Source organism: Echeneis naucrates, chromosome 13 (assembly GCF_900963305.1).
Source record: "Echeneis naucrates chromosome 13, fEcheNa1.1, whole genome shotgun sequence".
Taxonomy (NCBI): Eukaryota; Metazoa; Chordata; class Actinopteri; order Carangiformes; family Echeneidae; genus Echeneis; species Echeneis naucrates.
The window spans coordinates 17,125,758-17,137,695 of NC_042523.1; the positions used below are offsets into that span (position 1 = coordinate 17,125,758).

The window sequence follows — 11,938 nt, forward strand, 5'->3', positions numbered from 1 at the left end:
GAATTTGACAGTCGTTCCTGCTATTACAGGAAATGGAGCACACATTCTATTGCAACACCTCACTCCTCATTTCTTTGATTTAAAGGCAATATAATTGTGTTGTCTACCAAATTAAGACTTTTAGGCATTTGTTCCTTTTCTGTCATGCCAATAAAAATTGCCACGACTTGACATGCACTTAGTTAAAATAAACAAAAAGGGAGGGAAAGGGTGTGGGTGCTGAAAAAGAGGCTGCAGCTGCAGGGAGGGAAGGGAAATACTCTGACATCTGACAGAGAGAGAGAAAAGGGATAATTGTTGTGAAGCAGAGAGCCGTCTTACACACCCAGAAACGCATTCACAAAATGCAGCTTTTTCTGTCTTTGTCTTTTGTTTTTCTGCACAAAGATTATGGTGATTCTGTGGTTGTGTATATGTTTGACTTAATGCCAGAGTTCCCTTTATTGTCTGTCCTTCTATGGAAAATCCCTGAGTCACTGAGGCTGATTCCACTAACGTAAACACTCTGTCTCTCTAATGTACTATGTGCTCAACATGCTGGCTAATCTTGTGACGACATTGTGTCTGCCTCTCATGCCTTTTTACATACTCTATTCTCTTTTCCGCTTTATGTCCGATCAAAACGATTTGGCTTTGTCTCATGTTTCTCTTTCATCTTCTCCATTTCTACTTCATCCTTATGCTCTTAGGGTCACTCAGTGTTCATTTTTGTGTTTGTCCCCACGTCCATTTTCTCCTCTCTTTCACCCAGTCTTTATTCCTCTTTTTTGTATTTTAGGTTGGAGGGCTCCAGTTGGAGGGATGCAGTTTTGATGGTGTTCATCTTTGTGAGAATCAGCACGACTCTCCCAGTGTGTCAGCTGTTCCACCCTGCTACATGGCCTGGGTTCCACAGGTATGTATTCGTGTTGAAAACAAACTATATTTTGTTTCCTGTTGCGCAGCCACTAATTACTCTCTATAGAGTTATTAGTCTGTAAAAAATGCTCAGAGTGGGGACATCTTCATAATACTAATGTATCACGCATAACGATTAAAGTTCAGAATGATAGAAAATAGCAGCAAATTCTCATAATTACCAGTCTGTTATAAGCAAATGCTTGGCGAGTGTTTCAAATTATTAATTGATTATCAGAGCCGTTGCCAAGTCATTATCTGCTAATTGTCAGATCATTTCATCACTTGTTGGCTACAATGAGGAAGGCTGGCAAACGTTCACGTGCACGAAGCAGGAACAGACAGGCCTTGGCTCACATCACTATTTTTGTGGTTAGTGTATTTAATAGGTCATTTAAGATAGAATTATAGTTTTCTCATACAATCATTGGAGTAACAGATATAAACCACTTAATGTGTGGTTCAGGTTGGAGATTTTTGGAGTTTAGTTTTTGTGCAGCAGCGGAGAAACTCCAGTAATGTACGCTGCTGAAATGTACTCTGTACGTCCATACATTTATTCTTTTCTGTGCCATGCTCTTGACAATAGAACTCTGCTGTGGACCCGGAGGAAAGCATCTGGCTGCCTCTGTATACCAGCTCAGAGAGGGTGAAGGTGGTCACACACATCTGCCTGCCCTGTGGAGTGAACCTGAACCAGTGGATCCAGGCCGGAGCTGCTCTCTTTCTCAAACAACAGTGAAGAGATGTTGTAGTGAGGGCCATCACATGACGTCAGTTACAGCGACAGCTTTTCAGAACGCGGTAGGACTTAGTAGCAGATAAAACTGCTCTGACATGGGCAACAAAATTAGTAATGTCAGGCTTTGTATTCACACCAATATTTCCTGATCAATCTTTAATGAAATAACGGCATTTCACTGTCTTTTCCATAATGTGGGAAAAGTAAATGGAGGAAAGACACTAAGGGAATAAGGACTTTTTTTTTTTTTTTTGCTCTTTCCTGAACAAGACAGCAGGAACATCTCTCATGAGATACAAACGTACGATTACTCATATCTCAGTTTGTGATACACCTTAATACATCTAAGATCTCCTGTTGTCTGTCTTTTACATTTCATAAAAGAGTGTAAAACTGCATTTCTAATTCCTGTTTGTCCGTAGAGCTTGTAAGTAAAGCATTTATATTAAAATTTCATGTTGGATTTTTGTTGAATATTTGTGTCAGTTATGCTGTTGCATATGTGTATGTATATAATCATGTTTTGGACATTATTTATTCAAAATAAAGACAAAATAAGTGTGGATGCTTCCTGCACAGTGGTGGCGAGGAATTCTCTTTGTTTAAGGTCATTTCAGCATTATTTATTGATATAAGAATAATGGGTCTGTGTTTCAGACCTAAGTTGACCCTCCTCCAAACACTTATCAGTACCCACAGCTGTTTAACAGTAAACAAAGCAGATCACAGTTCACCCTGCGCTCTCTGCCTCTCACTCACTTGTGCTGAAACAGGCTCAGTGTCTGTTCCCAAAGCAAATGGTGGTCCTCTCGCTCTCTCATGCACGCGCACACACACATTCACAAGCACTCCGTTAGTCCCTAACCTCTGCGTGATTGGTTCTGAGTTGAGGTTGAGTGGAGTCAGTGAAGCTGTGATGGATGACCACAGCGTACAAGGGGAGGGTGTGAGGTTTGGAAGGTGTGTTTATGTGCGAATCCAACGAAGAGCATGAAATTTGATTGATGGCTTAATTAAGTATTTTCATTGTGTTACTCCCTCTTTTTCATTTATATATATGCAGTTGTGCAATTGTTCTTGAGTGCATGTGTGTGTGTGTATTTGTAGAGATAGAGAACAGGGGTTGAAATGAGGGAGGAGCAGGTATTGTGCGTGCATTGCAGTGTGACAAAATGGGAGTGAAATGGAACAGCGGGTTTAAAAAAGAGAGGATTGGATTTCGGTGAAACGCGGCCCTCTGGGTCAGAGAGTGAAAGAGACACAGGGATGGAGGCAGAAAGAAAGGGATGATGCATGGAGCAAGAAAGAGGGAGAAAAGGCTATAAAAGTATTTGAAAAAATGCTGCAGGAAACGCAAAATGCGGGAAGCACAGGTGATACAGGCCAGAGAGAGCTATGGTTAAAGGGAAAACATGGGTTAGGACGGGTAGTGAGTGGATTATGTTGATAGAAAACGTTTTTTCAAGTGCTGCAGGACTGAACTGGCAGGAAATTTCTACTTTAATTTCTTTTCTGGAGTCATAAATTATATGACACAGCCGGAAAAAGCTTTGACATTTAAAAGTTTCTTTAGACACGCACACATGCATGTCTGCATGTTTGGCAGAATGTAACAAGTCATAGGCAAACATCTCATAAAACCTTTTATGATTTGTTTATAAGTCTACCAAAAGCTTTGCAAAAACCACTGAAGAAACCTGATTCAAAAGAGCCAATGTTTTTTTTATGACTCTTTTTATGACTTAAGTTTTGATGATTAGTAATCCTAAAGGCAGAGGTGGAAAATGAACATGAGCATCTCTGCAAACACAAAATTTGATGCCAACAGCTTGCTTATGGGGATTTGTTTGTGTTTTGGTTTGTTAGCATGCCAGGTTTATAAAAAACAATGATAAAATTTGGACTAATGGCATTCATTTGCAGCTTTAATAAGATGTTTGTTTGATTTCCTCTCAATACGAGGCAGTTTTTGAATATTTAAATGTAGGGCATACTACAAACACATGACAGAATGCTTTACAAAAATAAAGCCTTAAAATTTCCCTGAAACAGCCACAGTGAAATGCAAGAACACATATAACCATGAAAGGTCCGTTTCCTTTCTTCATTATTTATCTTTCCTCTGTCACAAGTTCCACCATTCACTTTTTTTGGGACCTTTGAATGTTGTTAAAGCGAGAATACGATACAATTCTCATGTAAATGTGGTCTGATAAGCTTTCCACACAGACCTGAAGCATTCAGTCGAAACACAAAAACCAATCTTCAAAAGGTTTTCCTGTCCTGTAGGTGTGTAAGAGGACTGATTAGTTCATGCATCAAAATTGACTTTATCCTAACAAGTTGTCTGATGAATCAGAGCTTGGTACTTTAACTTTTGGCACTGAGCTTGCTAACTAGGCCAACATCTGGTGGGTCCCCAAGAAACCACAGCGGTAAGATGTTTAAGGCTTCTGCACAAGGATGAATTCCTCATTTGGGTTTCTTCTTTAAAATGTTAATCACTGCTGCATCAAGCAGCTGTCATGTTTCCATGTGAGAAACCTCAGATGAGCCACAGCCAGCTGTACATAATGTGAGTGCACGGTTCACTTTCACTTACAAACAGCAATTGTGTCACTGTTAGTGTCATACTATATATGATATGAAGCATATGGGCAAAGGCGGTACGGCGGAAGAGTGGTTACCGCTGTTGCCTCACAACAAGAAGGTCACGGGTTCGGTTCCCATGTCTGGGACCTTTCTGTGTGGTGTTTACACCGTCCACACTGTCCACAGACATGCACGTGAGGATAACTGGTGACTCTGAGTGTGAGTGGTTGTTGGTCTCTGTCTGTCCCTGTATGTTGTCCCTGTGATGGACTGGTATATGCCGCCCCCCCCCCCCCCCTCAGGTGAGCTGGGATTGGCTCCTGCAACAAAAATGTACTCAGAACTGATTAGTTCTTTTGTGTCAAGATTCTGTGAAAGCTGTAGGTCTGTTTTTAGGTACAGATCTCAAACCTTGTCTGTGGGGTACCCACTGCTTCCACCAGTATTATTGTGAACGCTGTCTGATTGCTACATTTTACTGTGCTGTGTTCCCAATAAACACCTTGGAAAAATGTCCCAATATGTTCCGCCTCAGCAGAGAGTTTTCATGGGTAGGAAGTGAGAGGAAAAAGCTAACACTGTTCACAGGATGCTTGGGTGGATGACAGAAACATACTGAAAATAACCTGCAGTGGAGCAGTGTGGAGGAGGTGGCGGGTGGAGTGAAATGGTGATGATTGGGAGGAGGACTATACATGACGGAGGATGTATGGAATTTACCTGGTTTCCAGATTTGATTGACATGGGGATTGGAACCACTAACCTCCATTTGTACAGGAGATTGGTTTATAAATACACCTGTCTACAGCGATTCTATGTATAAATAAGTACCTAACTTCATCTAGCTACATGTCAATGTTAACACATCAGATTATATTTAATGGTTTTATTCTCAGCAAGTTCCAAGAACAGGCCAAAAATAGCAATGAGTCTCAGTAATCTTCTGTACCACTGATCATTATTGTACTTCAAAAACAATTTAAGAATAATTGAATTTCACAGAGCGAGTGACACGTTCCTTGATTGCGATGAAAATGAGTGGTGAAATTCTTTTTAATTGAAGCCCATGTGCTCTGTTCTCAGCGGGTAATCTAATCAGTTTACTCACATTTGAGTAACAACAAAAAAAAAAGACAACACTACATATGCGCAAGAAGTTTTTATGGATGCACATTTTCAGTAGAAACCAATGTACTTATCTGTTCATCAATCTAAACTGTATTTTGATAGATATTTACTATTCCTACTATTAAGTTGCATGTGAGTGTTTGTAGTTATTTATTCTTAAATGTGATTTAAATTCAGTACTTTTTTCTATAATGTATTTAAATTTATTTGATACTAACACTATAACACTTCCTGAATTAATGAATGAACGGACCTTCCTCCTTTTATTTTTTTAAATATAGCCTAGTCTATATGTTAATTTGTTGAGAGAAACAAAGTAGAAGTTGTTTGAAAATATTTGATAGAAAACAAATTTATTTTATTTCAGCGTCCCTTGACAATTTTAAGTTGCGCATGCGCATCGCGTGCGGGTGGGTTAGGGAAAACGGACGACGCCTCCTGCGTGATGACGTCACGCACATTCTGATGAACTTACCTTTTAGGTTTTGGAAACTTTAAACGGAGTTAGCAACATCTTTTAAAGACTTGGACGTACAAGCTTCGGTTTGCACATGAGTGACGTGTTTACTTTCCCAATGTTACAAATTAAGGCATTAATTGTATTTCTCTAAGTGTGGGCGTGGTCAGTCACACCGCAGGTTGAAGGTGAAAGGTTAACCGGTAGCTAGCGCTGCCATGTTGGAGGAGTTTTAATATGATCACCATGATCATCATGTTTGGTCAAATTTACACCAACCAACAGCGGAGCTACTGCAGATTACAGAGAATTAATTTTTTGTGGTAATAATGACATGTAGTCTGTAAAGAAAACAAAAAAAAAAACAACAAACCAAAAAAAAAAAACAAAAAAACAAACGAATGATAATGCTAATGATAACTAGCGATTAGCATACTGCATTAGCATAGCTCCGCTAGTAGCCCGTATTGCTACGTCCATGAGCATTGAGCTTTGAGTTAGAAGGGACAAAGGCAGATGGACATTTAGGGGCCTGAACAGGGCCCTGAAGCAGATGTCTCCCCCTGGACCTGGTGAAGAGCCTCAGTCTCAGACTTGTCCACCTGTCCTCTCCTGCCCAGCTCTCTGTTGGCTGTTCTTCAAGCGTCATCCTAAACCTTTGTGAGTACCAGCCAACATTGTGTGTAAATTTTACTTTGGCTTGTTTTCTTGGGCTGTGTGGGCTTTTTTTTTTTTTTTTTTTTTTTTTTGTATGCGAAAGGAAGTGGCTCTATGAAAGAATCTAAGAGAAATGATCCTGCAGAGGATGAGAAAATAGAAGCTGCTACTGTCCATTCTTATGTGTGATGCATTGTAAACACAGTAAAAGTTGCCCAGGTTTGTAGTTGTGTTTCATTACCTTAGCTGGACCACAATCTTTCTTAGAAGTTTTAAACATTTTTCTTTAGGCACCTTCATTTGTACACCACATTTTGTTTGTTACACAGAGCATGCTAGATATTGTACTTTATTCAATATTTCTATGTCATACATGAAACAGGGCATATGTGGAAGCCTGAGGAGACAAAATATTAGGAGTTGAAAATAGAGAAGTTGACTGTCTTGGTGAGAATCCCAGCCAACATGAAAAGGCCTTTAGGATGTAATATGCCATCTTGTTTATTGATTACAAACAACAAAGGCTCCCTTTGGTGGGTTTAAAACACAGCTTTTGTGCTGCGGGGTGAGTTATTCCAGCCATCTCTTTGATTACGTGTCTGAGAGCGGGAGCTGGATACTGTACAAGAGGGTGTGGGTCTAAGTGTGTGTGTGTGTGTCAGTGTGTTCTTTCCCTGGAGAGATATTCTGCCACCAGCAGAGTCAGAGGGGTTGACAGATGACCACAAGGTCACTTGTTTCTCTGATCTGTGATCCCCTCAGGAGACACATGCACGCTTTATGGGAATTGCCCTCTTTTTTTTTTTTTTCTCTTCTGTTCTTCCCTTCTTTGCTGATTTCATATGTTCCTCTATTATGCTGGTCTTTTGTCATCTTATCATTTGCTCCTCTCTCTTCTTTCTGCTCCTTTACGCCTTAATCTTTACTCACTCCTTTCTTTTCTCCCCTGCCCCTCCCCTCTCTCTGCTTCTCCAATAATTTTTCATCACTGTCTCTTTGTCTTCTCTAATGTAATCGAAGATCTCTCTGCAGACTAAGGGGATTATTGTGTTATTGGTAAATATTAGACAGAATTTCTCATTGTTGCCACTTATCACACAGTATTTTAAACTCCTGACTTGTTAAAATAGTTATGGCAAAGTACTTTTTTTTTCCTTTGACCTGAAGAAATGTGTTCCCTTGGCTAGTATTGGTTGAGCCCAAAACCTGCAGCAAACATATTGTGACATATCATTGTAGTTTACAAAAACAAGCTTTAGATTGTGATTGTATGGAAGTAAAAATCAACTAGTTTCTGGTGATTTTTGGTGTGATGTGTTGCCTAGGGCTGGGAGGAACAGGAATCTCGAAATGGGATCACAATAAAACGTCTAACAATAATGAGCTTTGATATCAAATCGCAGAAATTGGAAATATAAGCCTGTCAATGTTTGTCTTTTCTGGCTTGTACGCTTTCTATTATGAGTGTAAATTAGGTTGAGCTGTAGCAGGTTGCAGCCAGGAGCAGAAAAGTTGGAGTTGGGGAAGAGAGCAGGAAAAAAAGAGAGACATGAGTGGGAGTGGAGCAGAGGCTTATGACAGTGAAGATGACTGTCAGAGCAAACAGGTGTTATCATCAGACTGAAGACATTGTTGTTAAAAAAGGGTCATACAAACTCATCGGAGTCGACCTGGTTCGGTGATTTGAAAAGCGAAAAGAAGCCGAATAGCCAGTCTCCAAAATATGTTGGCATTTGGTGCCAGCCAAGATGGAGAACCCAGTAAATCTTCTCCATCCCAGCGAACACGCAGAGAGTAGAAGAGTGTGTTCTAATGTTGGTCCAACTCCAGCCCAGAAGCAGCTGACAACAAGCAGCAGGTCTAGTTCATCTGCTATTAGCAGCGCAACACGCCATGTGTTACTCATTCAGGTCATGCAAGTGTAAAGGAGCTCTCATGTTAGATCTGCTCCTTCTGCACCTTCTGTCTTTCATTCTGCAACGCTTAGTGTATTTGTTGAAGAAGCAGTATCTTTTTTGCCTCATCAGTGATGTGAGGAAGTTAGAATTGGTTTCTCTAAATCAAACAAAAAGGCCAGAAAGTACAATACGTTTATTCCTAATGCAATTTCAAATACCTTTTAAGTGCTATTGATTGTGCTGTTTTCTGATCATTCACAGTTTTTTTTTTTTTAATTGCTGCAGTCATACTGGGGGGCGGGGTCATTGGGATTGTTTAAAGAAAGAAAATAAGATTAAGAGCTCTTTTCTGCTTGAATAATTGCCTTTAAACCTTATTCAATAAATAAATTATTGTGAGACTGTGCTGCCTAATAACAAGTGGTGAGAAACTAAAAGGGACAGGACAGAAAAATTTCATGTTTTAGTGGATTCAGTTCGGCCCCAGTGATCCTCTGCAGTCTGTCTAATATTGAGGAATGTTCTAGATTAGAAAACTGACAGCAACTAACTGACCAGCTGCACTAACCCCTCCCCTCTGCTGTCGCAGCCAATGGAGCAGCATAGATTAATGATGCCTCAGACCCTCGGCCAATCACCAAACTCACCTCTCGTATCGAGCAAGAGATGCCCTTGAGCAAACTCGTACACACATATTCAAGCAGGGATACACACGCGCACACACACTTAGTGCCCACAAATACACACAGCTGCACACTCACCACTTAATTCAGCCTCCTCTGAGGGCAGCGGGCTGCTCAGTGCCGATGTTTATGGTTTAACTGAACCTGCAAATCACAGTGGTTACGGCTGGGCGGATTTATGACCGTGGCCCCTGTCCACTGGCCCTTAGACAATCCATGAATCATCCACACACACTCACACTGTCACATTCGCACATGGAGTGTATATTGGAGATTATACCCATGCTCAGACAGCATAAAAGTGCTTTGTGTTAGTTTGTGTGAAAACTGACCCAATCTGTGTGAGCATGCGTGCCTGTGCATGCGTCATTTAGATGTGTCAACTTGAGACTGCATTTTGGCATCCTGTCTAACCTCAGCCTATAAACACGATAGAAACCATAACCAGTTCGTAGTTTTATCAATATGCAAATATTTTGGTACAAATATGTGTCCGTAGTATTGCTTCTTCTACAGAATGGCGCTGCCGGTTCAAACCAAAGTCTTGACTTTTATCAGCTGTCTCCTCACTGGTCTTTGCTGTACCTGGCCCTGGAAGCACGGGATAATATAAAGGTGAAGGTCTTTGCAGGATTTTTGCTGCTAATGGGCATTTCTGTAGCCAAACTAGTAAATTTTATGGCAGAGTTTTGTGGAAAAACTGGTATCTCAATCTTTTTTCTTTAATTTGTGCTTAAAGGTGTAGGACTTCATTGAAAATTACAGGGTGATCTCTCTTTGTGACGTGATGTGCAGGTGGGGCTTAGTAAAAAGAGCATTTTCATCGGCTTTGTTTTTCTCACCAGTATCAATTTTTTTTATTTATTTTTTGATGACTTGTCGTGACCTTGGCTCCATTTATGTGGGCGGACAGACACAGTCAGGGAAGTGTCAGTAGCATTCAAACAGTGAATGCCTGCTGTCTTAGACCACATGTGGACTATGACAGAAGGCATTTTAAATTCTTGAGCAAGAAAAATTACAGCACCATATAATTGCAGTTTCAATATTGTGACATATCTTACATAGGTAAACACCTGTAGTATCAGCACTGGCACCCCCCAGGGATGTGTTCTTTCCCCACTGCTCTTCTCTCTCTCCACCAACGACTGTGAAATTTCTAAAGTTAGCAGACGACACAGCGGTCATCGGCCTCATCCAGGACAGTGATGAATCTGCCTACTGGCATGAGGTGGACCGATTGGTCATCTGGTGTGGTCAGAACCACCTGGAGCTAAATCCGCTCAAGACTATGGAGATGACAGTGGATTTCAGGAAGAACCTGCCCACCCTACCCACCTTCACAATCGTCAGCAGTACAATATCTAGTGTGGACTCATTCAAGTTCCTGGGAACCACAATCTCCCAGAACCTGAAGTGGACCTCCCACATATACTCTGCGAGGAAGAAGGCCCTGCAGAGGTTGTACATTCTGTGTCAGCTGAGAAAATTCAACCTGCCTAAGGAGCTGCTGGTCATCTTCTACACCGCCATCATCCAGTCTGTTCTCTGCATTTCCATCACTGTCTGGTTTGGATCGGTCACCAAGCAGGACAGGAACAGACTACAATGGACTATAAGGTCTGCAGAGAAGATCATTTGGACCGACCTGCCCTCCATCCATGTCAGGAACCGGGCAGGTACCATCTTTGCAGACCCCTCACACCCGGACACAATCTGTTCAGACTGCTTCCCTCTGGTAGGCGCTACAGAGCTGTGTTCGCTAAAACCCCCAGATTTAAAAACAGTTTCTTCCCCCAGGCCATCTCCCAGATCTCCCCATAAGCCATCTGTCAACCTCATGAAACATTTGCACATTGCTGCACTATTGTAACTGTTCCACTGCAAATATTTTTTAATTCCAATTTCTAATTTCAATGATAGAACTGTCAGCATGACACATAGTTTATAGTCTTAATGCATGAATATCAGGCAATATTTTTAAGGTGCCAAGGTTTTTTGATTCAAAAGTAAAAAACTAATATTTCCTCAAGAATTATTTTAATGCAAACCGCTCTCACAAGTTTATTTACTGATGCTGAGATGATTCTGCACCTCCCACACTACTGTAGACTTGAGTTTTTCCTGAAGGTGATCAGTTTTGGGCTATTTTATCCCACTGGTCCTTTGGTGATGGATTATAGAGAAATACAGAGATGGAAATTATTTAGAATTTTAGCTCTCTCCGGTCCCCCTCTCCTGAATTAATGGGCTTTTTAACATTACATTTATGGTTTTCTGTGACATAAAGTACCTAAGAATACATTGACGTTATGACTTAAAAAAAAATAAATTTGGCTCTTAAAAAGGCAGTCTGCTAGGAAATTCAAGTTAAGCTGAATAAAAGTAGAGGTTGTTGGGGACATTTGATGTTATTAAAGTGAATATGAAAACCAATCCCCTCGACAGTCAGGTCTCATCATGTTTATACTACAAAATACTACTAACTTTATCAGAACCAAGGTTTATAAGAGATAAGCACCTAAAACCAAACTACATGTAGGGAGTTAAATAGTAGTGATGTTGATTTCATGCAGCATTGTTGTAGGCCATGTTTTTCACTTAAGCAATCATACAGTAGTGTTCATTTGTGAAAATTAAGTACATTTTAATTTCTGCATGAAACCATGGTGATGCGAGTTTCCATGTTGGTCTACAAAAACATGTCATCCCTGATTGGCTATAATACACCTTCTCCCAGATGTGTTTTTTAATCCCAGTGGGTATCCACCTGCAAAACCGCAGCCTAAATTGAAGGTTTTTTTTTTTTTTTTTTGGTTGTTGTTTCTTGCACGAGTTCATGACATTAGTCCTGAATCTATTTAATACAGGAACTTCGTTTAAA

General features: G+C 40.5%; 1 protein-coding gene across 3 annotated transcripts in view; it reads left to right on the forward strand.

Annotated features, from left to right (window-relative positions):
• dync2h1 (dynein cytoplasmic 2 heavy chain 1) overlaps positions 1–2,119 on the forward strand; it is an 80,800-nt gene extending 78,681 nt beyond the window's left edge. For 2 of the 3 annotated variants that reach the window (XM_029518413.1, XM_029518414.1), the window contains exons 94-95: positions 779–895; positions 1,487–1,639. In XM_029518413.1, coding sequence (XP_029374273.1) covers positions 779–895; positions 1,487–1,639 — 270 coding nt within the window. Of the gene's footprint in view, positions 1–778; positions 896–1,486 lie in introns of all 3 variants that reach the window. The other variant, XM_029518412.1, reaches the window with a different exon arrangement.
• The last annotated feature ends 9,819 nt before the right edge of the window (positions 2,120–11,938 follow it).